This window comes from Marmota monax, unplaced genomic scaffold (assembly GCF_021218885.2).
Source record: "Marmota monax isolate L192 unplaced genomic scaffold, Marmota_monax_Labrador192_F-V1.1 WCK01_AAM20220418_F8-fsc00003, whole genome shotgun sequence".
In the NCBI taxonomy this organism is placed as follows: Eukaryota; Metazoa; Chordata; class Mammalia; order Rodentia; family Sciuridae; genus Marmota; species Marmota monax.
In genome coordinates, this window is record NW_026694084.1 from 428,928 (window position 1) to 453,042 (window position 24,115).

Consider the following 24,115-nt stretch of genomic DNA (forward strand, 5'->3'; position numbering starts at 1 on the left):
GCAATCCCTGTCTTGATTTTCTCTGTCAAGATCCCACTTGAAAGTAAGGCCTCCGGCTGGGGTTGTGGCCCAGTGGTAGAGCGCTTGCCTAGCACGTGCAGGGTGTGGGATTAGATCCTCAGCACCACATAAAAATAAAATAAAGGTATTGTGTTGAACTATAACTAAAAACAAAATATTTTTTTTTTTAAAAGAAAGTAAGTAAGGCCTCATCCACACCCAGTAGCCAAATGGAGGGAAAAAAGAAAGATACTCTCAGGTTCAATGTTCCCAGAATCTACTCCATGTTCACCTAATAATTTAATGCACTGCTACAAAACCTACCTAAAACACTGATGCCAAACAAAGCTGTTCTACTACATATTTAAAGTGGGAAGATGATGACACAAAACCAGGTACTTCATTTAAAATCAGAGTAACAAACTGAGAACATTTAATATTCCCTATCTACCTGTCAAGGTGAACTTAGGATGGGACTCTAAGAGATAAAAAGTATTGAACAGGTCATGCTTCAAAACAGTGATACAGAAAATGATTTCATTAGTAACCAACACAGAATCAAGGAGTTCTCTGTGGCCTTTACTACGTTATCTTAATGATGAATTTTACGTATTCTAGGATAAATATCCTTAAAGTGTATCATTATACTTCTATACCCACTCTAAGAATTTTATAATTTACAAATTATTCTTTTGGTTTAGTACATATTCAATGTACTTTTCTATTCAACATTACTGCATATTTTATGATGTTCAAATTTCCTACCCAGCATACTACCTTACAGAATACCCAGTCACTTTTTAAGACAGTGGAATTAGTAATTATTCATTCTAGATAATCAACTTTGTTAAAACTTGGCAGAATGATTAAACATAGTTACCACATACAAATACCTTGTTTAACATTACCATGAACATAATGCTATGCTTAAAAATATTCAGTATTAAAGTCATAATTATTACACACGTTCTCCATACTTAAGAGTGCTGACATGCACTCTAGATCAACCAAGGAGGTTGTACTAGACAAGTACAAGACAGTACAAGACAGTACTGCAGCCTTGGATGACGGGCACACTGCAATGCCCACATGCTTCTCTAAAGAGGACACCATTGCACCACCCCAGCTGGAGGCAGTCTGCAGCATGAGGTTACTCCTCTGTTTTGGCAGGCAGTTCTGACCTCAAATGGATAACAAAAGGCGGGCAACGATATTGGATCTAATACAAATAAGCCAAATAGTATTATTCTGGTTGCTAAGATGAAAGTTTTATGGAAGCTGGAATGTGTCTTCAAGGAAATAGTAATAAAAATGAGACAGAAATCAACAAGAAAATTAGAATGGTGAAAAGTCCTCTGCCTTTATGAAAGCATGAATATCACCATGGCCTAGGAAAAATGACTAACAATTATTGGAATGGCAAGTGACATGTAAAGAATACGAGTACTGGTAGAAAAACCCTGAAGAGTAAGTATTGACTTAAGACACCTTAATCATTTCTCTACAGGGCCTCTGCCATAATCATAACCACCCCACAGAGGGTCCATTATCAGCATTCTCATTTTTAAGAGCACATCCCTCCTTTCCCTTGAATTGTTCCCTCCCATGGGACATGTCTCTATATCCATGGGAAAGAAAGAGAGGAGAGAAGGAAAATAAAATATTACTTTTTATTTTCTCAGGCACACAAGTGATTTGGGATACCAATTATTCAAGACATTTGCTGATTTCACATTTAGAACTTTCTACTTTCAATCTTCAGCCACCTTTGAAAATAATTTGCAGCAATCACTTTGTAGTTCAGAAGTACCAAGTTATAATTGAGTTGTGGAATAAGTTAAAAGTTTATGTTAAATGTGTGAGCTTATTGACTCCTGAGTTTTAAATATCCTGTGAAACAGTGATTCTTTTCCCTTTTTAAATGGCTTTTCAGTTTAAAGCAATGACCTTAAAGCAAATTATATATTAAAAACTTTATTACAACAGAAATCAGCAACATCCGATCTAAAATCTGGACAATATAATACTGACCATCACTCTGAGACAGTCAATAGCCTCTGGCTGAAACAAAATTCTACCACTAAGGCTATCAACCTGGGTCAGACCTTTGTTCCTGAGGGCAGTACAATCATCTTTTTCTCTGCAAAATGAATGGCATGATTTACCATAACATAACCAACCTGGAACATACCTAGTGACTTTCTCAAGCATTCTAAAGACAGCTTCACAGCTTACAAATATTGACAAATTTAAGTCACAGCACTCTCTCCCCAAGAGTAGTCCAATTCAGCACTGCACATCGACAAACAGCAATGCTGGGGATATATGCTACTTTAACCAGTTAGCTGAGTTATATAAAGGGCAAATAGGAGTAATGACTGAACTTAATCACCTCACAGGGAGGAAGGAATCTATTAGTTGTATACCTAATTCTATTCAAAGCCACCTTAGAAAGGTTTGTAGCTGGTTACATAATGCATCAGGGGCAAGTATGGCTGGCATTGAATAAATCCAGTCTCTTCTGAACATAAACTCAAAATGCAGATTCTAATGATGGAGATTTGGTTATATTATTTTTGCAAAACAAGGAGTACAAATTTCAAGTTGTTGCACATCAGATAATCCAATAGAAATGGACATGAAAACAGTAAATTATATATACGTTTTTAAAAGGAGGTGCTATTAAAGTAATGTACATGACAAAATTTGGCAAAATGTAAACAAAATTATCAATAAACCAGAATATGGAAAACTTATGGAAAAGCCCAAACAATTAAAGATAAAAACATACCATTCATCAGATTTGGAAATTAGATGGATCATATGCTCTTTAAAATGAGTATAAAGCATTTTTCATTATAAAGCATTTTCATTTCTACAAATACATGTGACTGGAAACATTTAATACATATATAATGACTGGAGACAATATTTGTGCAACATTAAAGTATTCTCTAGAAACGTGTTGCTGCCATGTCTGGGACGCAGCATTAAAGACACAGTGAATAAGGCATGGTGATGCTTTGCACAACTGATAATGAGTATAACCCAAACACCCAGCAACCAAATCTACCTGTCAAATAGCTTGACCGTGAGGGGGTTGCTGTTTTCTTAGAGGCTGCAAATACTAAAGGGGAACTGCAGCTATAGATCAGTATTTTAGAAACAGTCAATTCATACTGTTTTAAGAAAAAATGAATGATTTATTATATAAAATGATTGGCAGAATACAGAAAAATTATTTCTTTTACCTTTACATATTTAATACAAGTACCAAGCAAAGTATAACATTTTAAAGAACCCACTACAAACTACCAAAAGGTACTCAATTTTGGTGAAGTTTTCAAGTCACAAATACTAAAAGTAAATAAATGTACTTCAAAATACATGAAGTATAAAACAAGTATGGAAACAGTGATCTTCAGTAATGGTTCCTTTAACCAAAATTAACCAACAAGCAAAGATGCACAAGAAAAACACTGCCATGTCAGACAGAAAAGAATAAATAAAATATATTGTTCACTGGAATTGTTGAGCTAAACTCAATTTTTTTTAAAAACGTAAATAAGCATTAGGACTCAAAAGAAGAATAAGGATATTTCAATATTTATATAATTTTTTTTCTACCAATAATAGAAGGAAGGATTTGGAGGCCAATCAAGTGCTGAGATCTAAGTGCCTCTCAGAATATTGTGCAACTGAAGTCTTCTACCATTACTTAAAGATAATTTACTCATTATGAAGGAAAGAAAAACAATTATAATGAATAGGGCAAAAAAAAACCTTATGATTAAATTCTTCTCTAGCATAGGAATATAATAATTTGTTTTCAAATAATTACTTTGTATTTTAATTAATCAGGGCAAAGGTGTCACCCTAATTAATAGGCAAATGAGAGATCTCTGATAAGTCAAATATTCATAGCCAAAAAAGAGCTACCTACTGGAAAATTTGCACTAATATCTAAAATCTCATTTGTAAATAAACTAATCATTAAGTTTACAATTAAATTACTTTAAAATAGAGGTGACTGATGAATGTTGCACGTCATATGAATCATATGCTGAATTATTGTGTCAATAATCATAAGTGCTACTAATAAATATATTAATTCATGCTACAAGAGAAAGAATTGAGACACTTAATTTCACATTTCAGAATTCCTGAGTCTTATCAGAGAAAAACATGTACTAAAACAAAACAAAATAAACTTACCTATAATAGGGCAAATAACACAAATCTGGGAATTAAGTTACTATTATATTTAGAGTTCTAAAGCTGAAAACTATGAGACAGATATATAAGTACTTCCATGGAACTATAAAGATGATTTTAAAGCTTGATTTTTAAAAAATGCTAAACAAGGCCACCTGAGTGACATCTTCAATGATGGCAAGCCCACCATTTTAAAGGAATAATATTTTTATTTCAAAGCCTAATTATTATTATAAAAAGGAAAAACGTCTATTTTAATAAATGTTTTAGTAAGATTGCAATGGGACAGCCCTTTGATGGAAGATCTAAGGAGGGTACAGCCAATGTAATCAAACTAGAACATGAGTTCTAATTTTCAGCCACCACCCACTAAATAATTTCCCTTTTGCTTTGCATATTACACAGTGAAAATAAAAAGATTATTTTAAGAGCACTTCAGTCCCACAATGTAGGATTTAAGCTTGTGTGAAAAGGTGTAAATGACCCTGCAATAATGTGATGCTTGCAAAAATACATTCAACTGAAAATTAATGTCTTTTTTCTAACACAGAAAAGGAAAACAAAATGGTCCCACTTAACACAACAAAAAAAACACTGTTTATTCTTTCTGGAAAGACTAAGCAAAGAACATCCAATAATATTACACATTTAAGACTGCATACTTTAACTCAGCTTTATAAGTAAAGAAGATGTATACTTTATAAATAAAGACACTAAGCAGAAAAAATATTTGGGTTATTTCTCTGTTCATAAGTACCCAGAAATAAAATAATTAAAAAACACTAAAGTGCAGACCTATAGGCCATTACAGGCATGAGAAAGAGGTGCAGCCAAAATTGCATCTACATTTACACTTACATATCCAGAAAATGATTCTTGCTTTTTAAAAAAACTGTGCAATTAAAAACTAGTCAGTTTTGTTTGTGCCGTAATACAAATAGAACTTGTCTCTGCCCACTAGGGAAGTGACTGTTAGACCTTGGACAGCACAATAGGCTCTTGACAATCATACATTTCTTTAGAATCATACAATATTGATTCCACCTCCAGAAAATGTTAGGGTCCTCTTGCTGTAGAATGAAGAGCCACTCGAATTTGGTTGATTGCCTTTAACCAGAGAGGTTTTCAGTTCCATTTCGCAAGCTACAATAGCTGCATTCAATTCCACTTGAGCTCGGTGAACTACATAAAACATGAGGCCTATACTTATAATAATCTGTGAATGAAAATAAAATATTAGTTATCAATATTATATACAGAAAAAAAGAAATAATATATATTTGGCTTAGAAATGCTTCATACAGAATGCTTCTTAAATGTGGTAGGTAAGAGGTTACATATTTCAAACGGCTAACAATCAGTTATTAATTCTCCCTTCTCCCAGGAATGGAAGGCCAAAATCTATAAATAATCATTATATGGTATCACGTAAACATACAGCAAATACACATCCCTTTGGTACACATAATGATGTGTGTTTGATATAAGTCAAACTTGTCTCTTGTACCAAAAAGCTTCCTTGGAAGGAACAATGATGACAACAACAACAACAACAAAATATGTCTACAATAGACAACAGCTGGCTAAACTTTACTGGTGTAACTAACGTGGTATTATGTATATCAGCACAACTTTAAATGTCTACCAGCGTTTCCAACCTTACTTAGAAGCACTGCCATTTTAAAAAGAACTAATTTGTGGAAACAAAATTAAAAGTATTAAGCACCACATAAAAAACTGAAAGGCCAATAAACTTCAAAAGAAAGTAACAAGATATTGGGAGCATGAAAATGTATTAAGGAAAAAGGAAAACATAATGATAAGAAAAAAAGGCAACCAAAGGGATACAGGCAAAGCATCAATCTGATAAAACTGAGTCAGTTTCTAGTCTTGGTTTAACTAACTAGTGATGTGATTTCAGGAAAGTCCCTTAAAATATTTGTGCTTAAATTTCCCATTGTTCGAGAGGAATTCGGTTCACCAGAAGATCTAAGCATTCCATATATTCTCAATGATTTTTATTCCAAAGTTCGTTTGTAAACCAGTTGGAACTGGTGTTATTTACAAAGTCTGTTCTAACCAAAAATGACCCCATAATATAACAGTTTCAATCAAATCTATCATAATTATTAACTCTATGGAAAAAACCCCTCTAAATCCAAGTGTTGAAGATGGTGGGGAAGGGAGGGATAGAAGCAGATGGGATAGAAATGGGGATGAGATAGGGGAAGAGAAACCTGAAACTTATGCAAGGGAGTACCAATCCGTTACTCAATAAAATCCTAAGTAACTTAGGTATTATTAAATGGGTTTTTATATCTTGCAATTGTTCTGTTAGTCCTCTTAATAAAAATAAGATACTTACTGAAAACTCGTAAGATTGACACTTATGAGTGGATGATAATACCATGTGAAGAGATGAAGCAAATGTTAAGAAAATGAATTGTGTGTGAATGAATGCTAAGTTCTATTTCAGATATGTTGAATTTAAGGTAACTCTGAGACATCTAGAAAAATTCAGGGAACAAGTCTGAACCTATAGAAAGAAGGCTGAATAAAGATGTGTCCAGAGGCAGAGAAGAGGGGTTTTCTTTATACAAATAAATACATTAACAGCCACCATAGTAATTAGATTTGTCAAGGAAAAAAAAAAGTTTTTGGTGTGAGACAAGAAAGCTTAGTCTAGAAACTTGAGAAACATGGATTTAGGAGGTAAAGACAAACGTAAGCCAGGTAAGGGTAGGGTGGGACAGGTGGGACAAGATAATGTACCAAAGTAAAGGAAAGGAAGTTTTACTAATGAAGGCATGGTCAACAGAGTTTTAGGTTGCTAAAAGGTCAAGCTAGATTACAAATGGAAAGTGGATCTGAATTAGATGAGCTTAGTGATGACTTCAGAAATAGTGGTTTGAAGGGAGGACATGGCAGGGCCAGAGTTTAAATTCAAAACAAGTGAACAACTTTCTCAGGCTTCCAGCAAGCATGAACTGGGTACATCCATACACAGATATTTCACCATCTGCCCTTCTGGATCCTTGGTCCTAACAATCTGTACCGACTATTCAACATGCCTTCATTTCCTCCTTAGCCTAGTGAGGTGTTAACAAAAAGAAAATAAAAACATCAGTAAAAATGTAGTCTAGAAATATTTCTAAATGTTTCTTTACGCAAATGAAAGAACCAAACATAGGCAGAAGGACAAGCCTCTTTCAGAAAGCCAGGCACCTCTTCTACTATTAACTGGAAAGTAGGCCAAAAGTATGGGCAGGAGCACAAGGAGAATAGATTTCTCAAATGGAAACTGAGATGTTTGCCACTGGAAAGTGTCTGATTTTTCTATTAAAGAAGTAAAGAAGTAATCTGTTGGGAATGAAAAGGGAAGTAATAAAAATTATGAGGAGAATGAAGATAGCTAGAAATAGTCAACCTATTTCAGGGCAACAGCAGAAGAGTGAGAAGACAAAGGAAATGGGGATATAGGATAGTGTTGAGAAACCAAGTGAAAATTTACAACCATGAATTAAATATTATCCATCTGTTTGGCTGTATGATTTTGTTCTCAAAAGAATAGGTGCAAAGTAGACCAAACTTGGACTTATTTAGGATTGAGGTTTTGACTGGTGGCAACACAGAAAAATAAAGGGCATGGAAAAGAGTGATTAAAGAGTTAAACTGCGATCTAAGTTGGATATCAGTATAAGAATAGCTGTGGATTCCCCTGAATGTCTATTTTGTTTGCCTCCAAAATTCTACTGACACTGTAGATTCTTTTTAGATTGGTGGCTATAAAGCTCAGATGCAAATCTGTGGCTCATTTCTAATAAATAAGAACCTCATGAATACACTTACCCTACTAACTTTTAGCTAAGCTTTGTCTCCTTTTCCTATGCTCATTTTCCACTTCAAGATGAAGTCTCCCCCCACACTTTTATTCTTGTGTACATATTTAAAAAGGTACATTAAATCCTTCCTGAAACAAATTAAGTCATAACATCAACAAATCAAACTGAAGCATAAATTAATCTTCAGGGTTTTTTCCTATAAATGCCAGGGTGAAAAATATGTGTCTTTCCCCTCCTATCTTGTGTCTTAAGTATAAATCTGCCAGCTTAAATAGAGAGGTAAGAAATCACTGGACAAAAAACTATAGTTTAAAAAATACCAGTAATTCCAATGACTGTAGTTGAGTTATTTACTAAGAAGCATATAAATGTAAAGTTTCAAATGGTGAAAATCCTCTGTAATCTATAATGAGGAGGAATTCTACTTAGTAAAATATAAGGTCAAAAGAAAATAATGTTTAAAATAGACAATTCATTTTCAGGAAACTCAAAACACAAAATATGCTTAAATTTATATTAAAAATATGAGTCTGCAGTGTAAGTCAGGATTTTATAGCACCTTGGGATGACTATAAACATTATATTACAACATATAGTATACTGCAGATTTAATGCATATCAAATTTAACATTATGGATTAACATGTCATATTAACTAAGTAAATCCTAAGATTTAAAATCTAAAACCTAATAAATACTCAAGTATTTTAAAGTCACTCTAAGTGGCATATTTGTTGCTCAATTTAAGTTTTTGTAGGTTCCTCATCTGGGACAATGGGACAAAATGAAATAATAAGAAATAAAACAAATGTAAACAAATCTTTAAATCTAGATACTAGTTATCTAAAGAAAATATAGATCTGGGGGAAAAATTAGTAAAGAAAGATAAAAATTGACAATTCCTTGATGGGCCTTTATTTATTTATATGTGGTGCTGACACTCAAACCCAGTGCCTCACACATGCTAGGCAAGCACTCTACCACTGAGTCACAATCCCAGCCTCCAATTTTTCTTAATGTAAGCCTTCCACATTGGGATGACTCTGAAAATAATCACTGCAAAAAAAAAAAAAATCCTATTTTTATCATTCCTGTATTTTCTTCTTCAAGAAGACTGTCAATAATTATCAGTTCACTTCTACACTCTTCCACATAGCCAAACAATTAAAAAATGTTATCAAAATATAAAGCAGTATTCGAGGAACAGGAAAGACTGAAAAAAGGAAAAAATCCTCTTAAATTACATTCAATTAAATCTGTTAAGTTTAAATTAGCAAGGCAATTCTAGAGAGAGAAAGAGAAAGAGAGAAAGAGACAACCCTTGGCCTTAAACTCACCTGTAAACAAAAAACAAAATATCCACTAACACTCTGTTCTGCAATGACATCTTCCATTGTCCGCAGGGTGGTACCCAAGTAAGAATTCAGAAGCTGGGTAGGAAGCAGTCCAACTGAAGATGCCATCAGATAGTTGGGTAATGAGAGATCAGTAATCTAGAAGTAAAGGGAATGATTTGTTACCAAGTAAAATAACATAAAAAAGTGTGTCGAAGTATTTACTAGTGGATTTCTTGGCATGGAGAGAACTGAAATACTTATAAAGCATCTTGATTTTTAAAAATGATTATCAAGGGAATGTATACAGAATGCAGTTTAAAATGAAATAAAAGTTCAAACAAAATTTTAACATTCTATTATTCTATCACTAAAGGAGAACATCTGTGACTATTTTATCCTCATATGTAAATAAAATCCACACACAGATCAATTTGTCAGAAGTCTTGTTAAGATTTCCTCATGTCATTAAATATTCATAAGCATTCTTACATGGCAGTGTGGCTGCTGGCCCTGAAGCCAGATAACCCTAGAATGGCATTTCAATGTTGAGAACTCAATGAGCTACTCTGTCTTTATGACTTTTCATCTGTAAAATAAAAATAATTATCCTTAGATGCAGAAAAATTTCATTGCTTTCTTATTTCTTTGTGTCTATGTATGGAATTGTTCTCTTGCTACTATTTATAAAACCCAACAAAACTGAAGCAAAAACCTTTGTTTATTGACCTGTGTGGAAGGCAGCATCTAAAATATTCCAACGATTCAATTTCCTGGTTTTCATGCCCTGTGAGATTCCTTACCCTGGAGTGTGGGTTGGACTGACTGCTTACTTCTTAGCAGACTATAGCAGAAGTGACAACATGTTACTTCCAAGATTAAATTGCAAGAACAGGATTTCCATCTCTTTCTTGAGCAGGTCAGCTGCCACACTGTAAGTAGCTCTATGGAGGTCCACATGGAAAGGAACTCATTCCTTCAGCCAGCAGCTAGCAATGACCTGAGGTGTCTGCCAACAGCCACACAAGTGAGGATGGAATTAAACTAAGTTAATCAAGTCTTAAGATGCCTGCAGCCCTGGCCAACACCTTCACTGCAGAATTGTGAGGAAGTCACAGGTCCCTACTAAACTACATAGGAATTCCTGATCACACAAATTGTGACACAATAAATGTTTTAAATCTTGAAGTAATCTGTTACATGGCAAAATAAATGACTAATACATTAGACATCTCAAGTTATTTTAGGATAGCTCACTAGGAGTAGAATTACTAATTCAAACAGTAAAAACTTTCTGCTGTGTATCCAAATGTTCATAGTAATTCACATATATTTCAGTAATAACATGAGTATGCCCATCACACTCTTATTAACTTATTAAAATTCAACATATTTCTGTTTAATACAGTAAAAATGTTTCATCATTATTTAATCTGTACTATATTCATTTAAAGTGATGTGAGTTTTCTATATTAATTTTTCTTTTTTTTTCTTTTCTTTTTTTTTTAATTTTTTATTGTTGGTTGTTCAAAACATTACAAATTTCTTGACATATCATATTCCACACTTTGATTCAAGTGAGTTATGAATTATAGCTTTATTTGTTCACATTTGCCCTTTTTTTCTTGAAATGTTAAGTGTTTTTGTTATTCATAAGAGCTCTTTGTAGTAAGGATAATCTTTGGTCTACTATATGAGCATATATTTTACCCTAAAGCCTGTCAGTCTGTGTGCCCTCCTTTTTTTTTTAACTGTCCCCCTTTCTTTCTTCCATTCATTCATTCATTCATTCATTCATTTAGGGTCTTGCTAAATTGCCCAGGCCAGCCTCAAGCTACTGGGCTGAAGAGATCCTACTGTCTGGTTCCTCTTTATGTTTTGATACAAAGTTTCCAAATGCCCATATAATCAAATACCATCATCTTTTCCTCCAATTTTTCCACTGCTTTTAGTTTACTTTTTTTTTTAGATCCTATTAGTTTTTATCTTCTTTTTTCTGATTGTTTTATTTTCTAATACTTAATACTAAATTCTTCTGGAGATTATTCATTAGGATACAGCCTATTATTCATCCCTTCCATATGTATAGTCAATTTTCTTAGCATTACATATTAGATAATCAGTAGCTTCTCCTTTATGATATATGTTATAAACAGCTATTGTATATATAAAAGGGCCCATTAGGGGCTCTATTACCGACAATCCATATTTTAAATCTCATATTGCAACCAAAATTGTAGCAAGGACTATCAGTTCATATTTGGCAAGAAATGTCCAACTCCATTCAAGCCACTTCATTGCTCTTATTTTAAAAATTGCCATTACTGTTCTTACTACTTATTCTCAACAGATCATTCTGTCATTCAAAAAGAAAAATAAATAGTAAATTATCAGGATTAGGTAAACTTAAAAATAATCTGGATAGAACTGGAATATCCACAATTTTCAGTCTTCTTATCCAGAAATGTTTCTAAATTTCTTAAACTGTTCTTTGCTAAACTGTTGTTTACTAAATTTTGTGGTTTTTTTACTTAAATATATCATGCATTTCCTTAAGCATTTCATGTTATTATTGTTACCACTCTTACTGACCTTAAGAATAGTTTCTCTATACCTGCATCTGTAGATTACTGGTATGTAAAAAAGGTATTGACTACATTATTTACTTTTTTTAACTGCTTTTAAGATCCAGTATTTTAATCAGCAATACATTACTCTATAACTACAATCTAATAAAATAATCATGTAATCATAATTTCACTAAAGTTACATTCATTTCTATAGATGGCACACTAGAGATGTACCACTGCCAGTCTAGAAAAAATATTTCAGCAACAGGTTGTTAACAATTCACATTATCAATCACTGACTCAGTATCTATCCATAAAATTTTCTAATAGGTGCTGGAAAGAGACAGAAAGCAGGACATAATACCCACCCTTGAAGGATTTACATACTGACAAGCGCACACCAAACACCTTAGAAAAAAACAGAAAGGGAGCCTTTGGAAGACTGTACACAGCATTCAACAGTAGAAAGCTGGGTGCAGGGGCACATGCCTAGAGTCCCAATTACTTGGGAGGCTGAGGCAGGAGGATTGCTTAAAACTTCAAAAAGTTTTAAGAAAGTCTGGGGATATCACTAAGTGGTAGAGCATTTGCCTAAGCATGTGCAAGACCTAGGGTTCAACACCTATCTCTCTTTCTCTCTCTCTCTCTCTCTCACACACACACACACACACACACACAAAAGAGTGAGGAGTACAGAGGAATTAAAATCAGATGCAGGAGTAGAGATCAAAGGGCAATTTTGCGGCAAAAGAAGCCTTCAGAACAGGCACCAGAAAGCTACACATGGGTTTGGCAAGCAAAGACAAGAGGAAGAAGGGAGGTGTTTTAGGAAGAAAATGAGCAAAGACAATTTGGCAGGGTAGGCACAGGATGTACTAATGAAGTTCGCAGTACATTTTGGATTATTTAAGGCACAAACAAAAGAATACTGAAAAATAAAGATGGGAAAAGTAACTGGGTGATACTTGTTAGGAGCTTGAAAAAAGAGGAGTAAGCCTCTGTGCAGAGGTGAGTTTACTTACAGGAGGAGAAAATTTTCTTTAGAACAAAATGTCATAAATGTATGAAATGAGTAATTAAGACAAAAGTGAATCATAAAAATTACTATGTTGTAGTTAATAATAAAGCATCACACATTATGAAAATTATCTTCAAAATTAAAGCTACATTACAAAATATCAGAATGCAAAGTTTCAGTCCTTAGCTTTAAATGTAATGACGTTTCTCTAAATAGAATATGTAACTGACATTCAGGGATGACATCAATAATATTCAAATGGGAATATTAAAATTGGATTTCATAAATCTGAAACAACTCTCAATTCTTTAACAATAATGTTGTCCAATGCATAAAAGTGGTCAAATTAATCCTAAAGAGAAAGTATTATTATTTATAACATACTTCCCTTCTGTCAAGTTGAAATACCTAAAAGAAAGCAAAAACCCAGTTTTAATCTTTGTAAGCAGTTCTACTAGAGTGTTCAATGATTTAACTAGTATAACAATGCAATAATATACAGTTTTTAAACTATTAACAACTTGATTAACATAAAGATTATAAATGATTTCAATTTAGCACTTCCTTTAAGTCAAAATCCTACTCAGAACCTTCACTCAGCTCCATAATTTAGAATGCTTGTTCCCACGCAGAGATTTAATCCAACCCTCTCTCCCCAGTAAGCCCTCACCAACCAAACTTTAAATTTCTATCTCCTAGTTTTACTGTCCATAAAGACATTAAAATGAACCTCAGGCCATCCTACTGAAATTCCTAAGTATCCTAGGATCTCAGCTCAGAACTTGTCTTCCAAATCCAAACACCCTGTAGAAATCTCAGCCTAGGATATGAATGTCATTCTGTTGGTTAGTTACTGTAATAGATAATGAGTTTCAGGGATGGCAAACATCATCTGATTATATTTACCCTTATTCCCAGAGGTTCTCAACTTCACTTGAGTCAGTAGGGGTTAATGTAAAATAGTCCTCCATTTCTTGAAACAAAATAGTACCAATCTGGAGTACATGGAGAGGAATAAAAAGCCTTAAATCTGAAGAGCAAGAATTGATTGACCACCACCGAACAGGTCATTTTTCAAGCTGACTATAAAAGAACCTCTAGATTTATCATTCAGACACAGCACAAAGTACAGATCCCAGGTCCTCTCAGACACAGCACAAAGTAGAGTTCCCAAGCAGCCCTGCAGTTCCTCATTTTCTAAGTTTACTTCTATTTACTTCTATTTACTGGCTTTAATTTAATCCATGAAGAAACTATCGTTTTTTACATAAACTACATCAAAGGATGCAATGATGAATTTAAAGGCAATCCACGTTCAAAAAACCCTCAAATTTTATCCATAACTGTGAATTAAATATTATTCTTGTCAAATTATACCTTCCTACATAGGTTATGTTTCTAGGTTTATATATTTGGGTTTTTTGGGGGGGACTGGCATTTGAACTCAGAAGTGCTTTACCACAGAGCTACATCCTCAGTCCTTTTTATATTTGAGACAGGGTCTTGCTAATTTGCTGAGTCTGGACATCAACTTGTAATTCTCTTGCCTCAGCCTCCCAAATTGCTGGGATTACAGTTAAGGTATATTATTTAAATTACAGTTAAATATTACATTGTAATATTATGTAATATATTACATAGAAAAGTCACAAATCCCTAAGATGATTTTAAAGGAACAGTCAAAAGAAATTAAAATGACTATAGTTCAATCTTTTCATCTTATCTATTGATAAATTATGTATTTTATTACATATATCTGCAAAACACCATCAATTTCTCAGAAAAGTTGTAGAAGAGAAAGAGTTCAAAAATGGTAACTAGCTTTCACTCTTAGGAATTATGTAATTCTTTAAAAAGGTGAATTAAGAAAAAACACTGTGTTCACTTCCTTCCCTATACACCTCTTCTCTTTTTATGTTCCCAATCTCAGTTCTCCTGAGACTGTTACCCAGCTTCTCCTTCATTTGCCATATCTGATTACCTACCGTCTTTGTCAAAGGTACCTTCTAAATTTCTAAGGAATCTGTCTACCACCTGGTTCTATTTCTAGTGTTTCCTGTCCAGTTTTGACACCTAGATTACCCTCACTCACCAATTACGCTAAATCTTAGAATTTTTTTTTTAAATGTAAATCCAGTCCTACTTAAAACTCTGGTCTACTGTCATGTGAATGAGATTCAGGTTCTTTAGCATGCAAAATGCTTCATAATTTGACCATCTCGTACTTCACATACACCATATCCCAGCTGCATCAAAATTCTCTGGATTCCTAGAACATTCCTTGCTCTTCCCTCTAGACCTCTGTACATTGTTCCCTCTGGCAAGGACATGTACATCCTTCCTCCCATTCTTTCTGCTCTACTCTACAACTATCTTTCACTACTCAGTCATCATCTTCTGTAGCAGAGCTTCCCTGATGCCTAAGTCTGCACAAAATGTTTTCAAGGACTGTGAGGAAACAGTGAACCTCCTTGTCTCCTCACACAGAACAGCAACCAAACCTTTCATCATCTGTTTGCCCCTCGCTCAGACTGCAACTTCTATGAGAGAAAGAACCTATGTTTCCTTCATTTATGTCCCTAGACCTAAACAATGTCTACTAAATATTAGGTACTAAATATATGTTGACTGGAGGCTGAATAGATCAACATCAAAACTGCTTTTTAAAAAATAAACATGGAGGGGCAGGAGTTGTGGCTCAGTGGTGGAGGGCTTACCTGGCATGTGTGAGACCCTGGGTTCAATCCTTAGCACCACATATAAATAAATAAAATTAAAAAGATCCATTGACAATTAAAAAAAAAAACTATAAATAAATGTGGAGACTAATGATAGTTGCTAGTTCATAAAAAAGGTTAAGATGATAATTCCATTTGTACCTGGTTATTCAGAAACTAAGAATACTCCTGCCCTAATACAGAAAAATGTCATAACTAAAAATGAACTCATTATCAGCAAAATTTACACCATGATATAACTAGAGTGTTTTTTTCTTCACTGGACTGCTAGCACCTTGAGGGATGAACTTTGCTGTACTGCTATGCAACTCCAACAACAGGACCAGCAGCAGGCACAGGGCCTCTACCAGTTATCTGCTGAGTGAAAACTGAGAGTACCCCCAGTAAGCTTTGTGGTGAACCTATTGTCAAGGATAAGATGCTCTAGTTAGATGGTAACCTTGAGAGTACCAGAAAAAAAATTGCCACTGAAAACAATAAAAAAAACAAGGCAGGGCTCTGAGGGACTCCACTCTAATATCTGGAGATGGCCTGAAATAAAAGCAGCTTTTACTTCCATGAACAGAAATGGTTTGGTCAGTATGCCTGTCGGATGCAGAAAACATCTTCGTATATACAACATTTTTTATTAGTTCAATGTTTCTAAATCAGGAACTGCTTTTAATGGTCCACAGATTATTGGCGGGGGGCAACAATCTATTTGAGAATATGGTTAACACACACACTTCTTCCCAGCAGAAAAAACAAACAAACAAAAAAACACATTTTATTAAATATATATGACAAAATACCCATTACATCAAGTAAAAGGTCACAAAAATGATTTATAACATTAACTCACAATGTCATAATGAGAAAAGTATAATAAATTCAAAGAAAGGAAAATTATTTAAATGTTCATGATTTTTTCTTTTTATTTGCTATATTTTTCAAAGTCTTTACAATGAACACTTACTTTGTAAGAGGATAAAACAGATACTGTTAAAGTAAGTTCTAATAAGATGTCTCTGCTTTTAAGATTTTTTTTTTATTAATCTAGGAGGGGGTATTAAGACATGCTACAAATACATTGTTAGGATAATAGGCTCTGATAAAAATCTGCACTTTAAGCCTATATATGACACAGAGAAACTTCAAGCTGATAAGAACATGGAAGTGGCACAAAAAGCAGGAAACAGTTTTGAGGAAATAACTAATAGTTAACTGTATTCAGTGGTACTGAAAGGTCTGAGAAAATAGACTAAGATGACACTATATTTTGTCAACCCGTTTTATTGCTCAGAGTCAGACTCCAAGATTCTCCAAAGCAGACTGTCTTTTCAAATTCTATTCTGCCTGAACTATACCACTGGCTGCAAATCAGTATACTTCAACAATAATAAGAAATAATCACTTGACACACTGATGCAGGGACAGGTATCATGACTTATCATCCTTACCAGAATCTATTTTAGCTTCACCTATAATATAGAACAGGAACATAATAACAACTTTTTTTCTTTTTTACAAAATATACTATTACTAAACACTTTAAGGGGGAAAAATGTTAAATTGAGATTTTTTAAAAGCAAACTGAGATTTTTACCTAACTCTTCTCATTTTTACAAATAAGAAAACTGGAGACAAGACCATTAAAATGAGTTCATCAAGGTCACATAGGATCTGAGACAATCTGAGCTTGTGTTCCTAAAGTCAACAACTAAGATTTTACCATATTTGTGGCCTTACAGTCACCTGCCAAAAACTTATTAAATTGTAGTAAATATCAGTTCAGTTATGAACTAAATTACTAAAAGTAACTTATCTTCTTGATAAGTCAAGGCTTTAAGGGCAGAATCTAAGAAAACTGATTCACAAATAGTTATCATGACATTATTTGCCATCAGTATTTTAGTCAGGGCCCCTTTGCTCAAAAACAAAAATCTTTTTATTGCCGTTTCTAATCTATTGTAATCTCAAACAAATAACCCAAGAAATAGTTTGGTAACAGAATTATGTTAAGTGGTTCTTCTGAGAAATGAGCCAGGGTGATAGGCAAGGCCTTGCACTTTTAAAGTACTCATTATTCTGTTTGCATTTTACATACTGTACTAATATACTGTCTGTTTTAAAAAAATCAGGTAACTTAAGGGACTCTTTCTACAATTGTAAGGGCTCATGCTTGATGGCTATTTTGCTGCAGAGACAGATAAACTTTTTCCATTGTCAGGTGGTAAGTATTTTAGGCTTTGGAGGCTCAGGGTCTGTTCCAACTATGTAACTTTGCTGTTTCAGCTTAAAAGAAATCAGAGACTGCACACATGAATGAGCATAACTGTATTCCAATAACATAATTTACAGATGCTGAAATTTGACATTCATATAGTTCTCATGTGCATAAAATAAGTTTTATTTTGATATTTTTCCCAACCATTTAAACTTGGAAGAAGCTTGTATGCCACACAAAATTGGGCTACAGTTTGCTGACCCTCTGTTCTAACATCCTGGGATGAGAGCTAATTCCCCTCTAGAGAATCGTGCACAGTACCTGACATGTGGGCCGTCAATGTTTTGATACATAAGGCACTCTAGGACTAATGATCCACAACTGGAATCCTGAGGGGTCTGAGAAAGTCAGCTCTTCTGGACTAACACTACCATGTGCAAAAGTTAGTGATTTTATTTGTCAGCCTGTGGTTTTGGGGAAAGTAATTTTACCGGTTTATGTCTCAACTGCCTCAGCAATAAGATGAGGACTAGTGTTAAAACTGCATTAAATAAGTAATGTGTGAATGACAAAACAGTGCCTGGCAATTAGCATGGGAAATAAAGATATTTGCTAAGGTAAAAAAATTTGAAGTCTCAAGATACTCATTTTGGATTGCAGAGGATGGAAATAAAAAAATAAGCAAACTGTATTTTGTCACAAATTCACAGTAGATGTTATTAAACAATGGGAAATCTAGATCAAAGAATAACTATAATTACCTCAAGATGCCAAGGTAAATGTGAAAACCAAGTTTGATTTCAAATTTGTGCTGTCTGTCCTCTATATAACTCTGCCTCTTAGGATTAATACTTACTCAAAAGACTGTTGTGGTGATTACAGAATATTATGTATGTAAATTTGCTCTGCAAGTTGGAAAGTAGTATACATTGTATGAGTAAGATGATTTTTCACACACTGTTTTAGGTTTCAAAACAAAATTTCCCAAGTGGATTTGTTTAAAGAGAAAGAACTCACCAGAGTCTCTGACTTCTGAAGTTTTTCTTCAACCAAAGTGGAAAAAAAGAACGTTTTTAGGATCTCCTGGAGAGCAAGCTAATAAAAACATCAGACCCCTTTGGAAGTTGCAAGCACCAGTATGTATTCTGTTGCCCATAACAACCAATTATCATGTAATATTTTGGGATCATAGATGGCATTTTACAGAGTAACTTAAAAAAATCTCCAAAGGGGCATCACAGAGTTTGCAATTTGCAATTTGTCAACTAGTTTTTTCTAGATGGCTTTAATCTTTTAGAATTTCATCTCCTACATCTACCTCAATGGTCCCTTCTTACGAATCCAAAGTTTCTTTTTTCAGCCACTGATAAAAAAGAGAACCTGAAGTTTCAGGGCTACAGACAGGATTTCATTTGCTATATTTAAATCAGAAATATGTCCACCTCTTAGAGCGCTGAGGATTAAAGATGCACATTAAAGAGCATATAGTAATTAATCATGGATTGGAAAGAAAAAGGCTATAAAGGTAAATCAAGAATATATGATATGAAAGTCATTCTGAAGGGAAAAGAAAACCCATTTGAGGATTTCATGCAGGGAAGTACCAAGATAAAGATCTTTGCTGGATAATGATGGGAGAACTTAGGCATAGTAGAGGGAAAGATGAATGAGGGAAGTGGCGGTAGCTGGACTAAAGTGTTTAGGAGACAGAATCCAAAGGATTAGGCAATGACTGGACATGAGGAGTGAAGGAGAGAGTAGTCAAGTGCCAGAATCACTAAGACTGTACCACATGCTCCAGTTCTTGTTTCTTCCTGGCATACCCATCAACCCTTTGGATTTAGCTGTGGCCATGTAATATTTTCAGGCCAGTTAAGAGTGAGATTACTTTCAGGCAGAAACTTTAAAAGTCAGGGTGCAATCCCCCATAAAACAGTAATAAAGTACAGGATGGTAGTTTTGTCAACATGGATCTCAGAGTAAAACTGACATAAAACCTTCTCCCAAATCAAGTCTGACCTCCACTTGGGTCAAGTAGAATAAATATACCTTTGCTTGTTAGTCCCATGAGATGTGAAAGTTGTTACTGTAGCACAATTCAGCCTATCCTGACTAATCCAGTAAGAAAATAATCATGGTCATTTGAGATTCGTATCCAGAAAAGAGAACTTAGAAACCCAAACTATAAAGTTAGAAATCTGTCTGAATGGGCAGCAAATCTGTAGATACACGATTAAAACATTAAGAAAAAAATAACTTTACCAATGTCACTGCAGAAATGATACGGTGCATTTTTCAAAGAAAGAAAATTTAAACATATACTTGAGAAATCAAATTTTTATGGTTTTAGAATATTATATTATAAACTATTTGGTACATATCTGTATTTTGAGAATTTAAAAAAATTGAGTGTCTTTATTTCTCCTTTTCTTGCACACATGGGAGAAGGAAAGACTTATGGTTAAGAACAGAAAAAACAAGGGAAGCCTCTTTCTTTTTCCAATCAGGTCTGCCTTTAAAATGTAAATGTAACTACTTCCACCATTAATAAAGAACTAGCAATTATTAAGCAGTTTCTATACGCCAGGCAAAATACTTAATATTTGGCTGGGCACAGTGGTGCACACCTGTAAGTCCAGTAGCTCAAGAGGCTGAGGCAGGAGGATTGTGAGTTCAGAGCCAGTCTCAGGAGCTTAGTGAGGCCCTAAGCAACTTAGTGAGACCTTATCTCTAAATAAAATATAAAAAGGGCTGGGGGGCTGGGGATGTGTTCAGTGGTTGAGTAGCCTTGGGTTCAATTCCCACTACCACACACACACACACACAAAAAAAAAAAAAAAAAACAAACACATTAATAGCCTCACTACATTAGTTTATTTAACATTATACTCTATACATTTTACAGATGAGGAAACATAGAGAAGGCTACACAACAGAGACTAAGTTAGGACCATTTCCAAAGCCTATGCCTCATATAACCACTATACATAACTTTCTCAATGATAAGTCCTGATAAATTGAGTTTAAATGGAATTTTCTTTAAAAAATGGTGATTTCAATAATAGGGAGATAAGTAGAAAACAAAGAGAAATATGCCCTAAAAAAGGCAGATGTAGGCAGTTATGAGGTGGATAGAGTAGATGCAGGATGAACAATATGTAAGAGACATACCCAGTGGCTTCATAATCTACCCTGCTTACGGCTATGAGTAAGAATTTTTCATTAAGATGCACTCACTGTATCAGCAGATTCTGGGTTCAAACCTCAGCTTTGTCATTTGTTAGGTGACTCTTTACAACTTCCTGGATGGTTGAGTCTCCATCTTTCTCAGAAAATTGGTGACTATATTACCTACTTCAATAGACCTTTTTTTTTTCTTCTCTTTCTTTTCTGACCCCACAATATCAAATTAAACAATGCCTCTTATCAAAGTTGGTTTCAACAACATGAATACCTTATTTCTAAGTACAAAAACCTTATTTCTAAGTATTTCTAAGTACAAAGTACAGACTCTTACATATTTAATATGTAAGAGACATTATCAAAAGAAAAACCTATTATCAAGCAATAAATGTACGAGTTATGAAGATATAATATACAACAAAAAAAATAGGACCATGGGTTAAGACCCTACCATCAGACCACAGTTCCAATTTCGATACCATCTATTTACTGGCTAGGTAACTATGGTTAATAGCAGAAACAAGAACCATAGAAAACAAAAGCCAACATGTGAGTGCTTGCTAAGCCAGGCTCTGTTGCATATATTCATTTTATGTAATCTTCTCAATAACCCTATCAAATAGGTACCACTACTTTCCCCATATTACTAAGAAACTGAAGCCCAGATAGAATAAGAAACTTGACCAAGGTCATCAGATTCTAACACACATAAACTCAAGAGCAGCAGCCCCGTGCTCCTAATTAGTAGACAATTAACAGTGTATAATAAGTGCATAATCACCTTCTGCAGGGCTGACTTAAGGATTAGAAATAATATATGGAAAGAGCCCAGAAAGACAGTCAGCACAGAGTAGGTGAATGAGAAAAGGCACAAGGATACAACTTATACTGCAGGACAAAGCGGAACCATCAGAAATCAATCTATACAGCTTCCTTAGTGCCAACCTTCTTTCAAAGTCTTAGGACAATTAATGTATTACCCAGGTTGGGTCAAAGTTCATGTGTATATTTCATAATATAAGAAGCTATGAAAAGGTAAAAAATTAAGGCTGAAACTATAACAGACTACTGCTATATCACTTTACTTCAATAGTTTTGTTTTAACTGAAGGGTTGAGATCCTGGGACTCTATGAACTCGGTAGTTTAAAAATCACTGAATTTGGGAAACTCAGTCATCTAATTTGAAGTCAGATAAGTTTAATAATTTGTTCCAAACTCAAAAGGTTTGTAAAGACCAGATTCCTTTTTTCCAACTGGATGGTCTCCTCACTAGTAGTATTTCTATCTTAAGTCAGTTGCATAGAGAAAATGCATATTAGTTATGGAAACCTAAGTAGAGTAAGCAGAATATATGTATACAAGGGCAGAAAAGCTATAGGGTGCATATAAATAAGGAAAATAGATGATCACTGAAAAAAAGGTTTTCTGTCCTATTCTGTTTTATTTACACTCAGTAATTTCAAGATAAAGTTCCTCCAAAGAAAGATAAACAGGAGAATTTTCTCCTTTACATGATATTACAGCAAATCATTTGAAGGGGAAAAAGTCCTATTATAAATATAGAAAACTCCAAATTCAGGAGAATTCAGTGTTCACTTAATTATGTCTTTCACGTCCGTATCACCAAAAACGAGTCAAAATCCTGGATGCATTTATGCAGTTAAGAGAGAAAACTAGGAATGTGAGGCTGTACTCCCAAACTCCTGCAAAAGTTGCTACAGAAACAAGGTAACAAATGTTAAAAGGGGGCATTTTCATTCATGTCCCCCTTCAGTTAAAAGGATTCTGCATTTTTTATGCCCCCCAAAAACACTTCTTTCTCGACCAGATCGCCTTCTGAGAACGCATCTTTGTTTTGTTTTATTTGTAGGATCAATTTCTTAGGATACTATGCAAAGTAACTGTTAACTCCTATTGCCAATGTCACTTCTCCGCTGGTATCTACCTGCTGAAGCACCCTCCGTAAAAGCGAAAAAGACGGCTCAAAAACAGACCTGGAGAGAGACCAGCAGGACACCACTTACCGAAAACACTGCATTCTGAAGCCCAAAAGGTATGGGGGTCAATCTGGCCAGCGCCACCACCTTCAGGCCGCTTCCTCCCTCCACGACGCGAATAACAGCGCTCAGCTTCTCGCTACTCTGGATCTTGGCGGCCACCCAGGCGGTGAGCAGCCGCTTGCAGACCACATGGGCGATGAAGGTGCCGATGAGGACGCCCACCACCATCAGACCCATGCCCAGTACGAAGCCATACAGGTAGCCGGCGGCTACGTTGAGCACGATGTAGCCCCAGCCGCAGGGAAATGAGACCACGATGAAGCCCACAACGAAGAGCAGGACCCCCAGCAGCGAGTCAAGGCTCTCCACCCAGAGCAGGAGGTGCTGCAGGTAGCGGCGGACCAGGGCCAGGGAAGCGAAGCACAGGGCGGCCAGCACACAGACCAGCACGAGGCTCCGGCACCAACAGGTGCTGCCGAGGCAGCAGCAGCGCCAGTTTCTCACCTCGGCCACCCCGACCACCACGCCGCCGCCGCCGCTGCTCCCGGGGCCGCCCGCCAAGGCCCCGCCCGGCGCCGGCACCTCAGAGGCCGCGGGCTGACCGTGGCGCTCCAGATAGGCGCCGAGCAGGGCGCCCGAGGCCGCCGCCGCCGCTGCTGCCGCGCTCGCCCCGCCCCCGCGGGGGAGGCGGTCCGCCGAGTCGTCCCCGCCCGCCGCCCGCACCAGGGCCCAGCCGGATGGCAGCTCTGCGCGGCCCGGGCGGACGACGTGCTGCAGGAGCCGGGGGAGCGCCTGAAGCAGACTCCCGCCTGGGCTCCGCATGCCTCCGCCCGGCGCGGGTCCACCTCAGCCAGCCAGCCTCTCCGCCGCGGCGCCCGTCAGGCGGCAGCCCTCCATGGCGCCCCGCAAGCCGGGCCTCGACTCCCTGCGTCCGCTTGGGTGACGGGAGACGGCCCGCAGAAGGGCGAGGAGTTGGCTGCGGAGCGACAGTCGGGCAGAGAGAGGGGGA

At 35.8% G+C, this 24,115-nt stretch overlaps 1 protein-coding gene across 1 annotated transcript; it reads right to left on the reverse strand.

The window, feature by feature from the left end:
- Positions 1-1,656: 1,656 nt before the first annotated feature.
- Positions 1,657-24,108, reverse strand: Tmem64 (transmembrane protein 64). Its single transcript, XM_046464673.2, has 3 exons — positions 23,131-24,108; positions 9,394-9,549; positions 1,657-5,431 (listed from the first exon to the last, which is right to left on the reverse strand). Exons 1-3 carry the CDS (start codon positions 23,926-23,928, stop codon positions 5,240-5,242), a joined length of 1,146 nt encoding a protein of 381 aa, XP_046320629.1. The 5' UTR covers positions 23,929-24,108; the 3' UTR covers positions 1,657-5,239.
- Positions 24,109-24,115: the final 7 nt, after the last annotated feature.

Excerpts from the sequence above, each read along its gene's own strand:
- Tmem64 (XM_046464673.2), bottom strand. The coding sequence starts at position 23,928 with ATGCGGAGCCCAGGCGGGAGTCTGCTTCAGGCGCTCCCCCGGCTCCTG. Across the intron at positions 9,550-23,130 it reads TTCAGAATGCAGTGTTTTCG|ATTACTGATCTCTCATTACC; the intron begins GTAAGTGGTGTC and ends CTTTACTTCTAG. Across the intron at positions 5,432-9,393 it reads ATTTTGTTTTTTGTTTACAG|ATTATTATAAGTATAGGCCT; the intron begins GTGAGTTTAAGG and ends TTTCATTCACAG.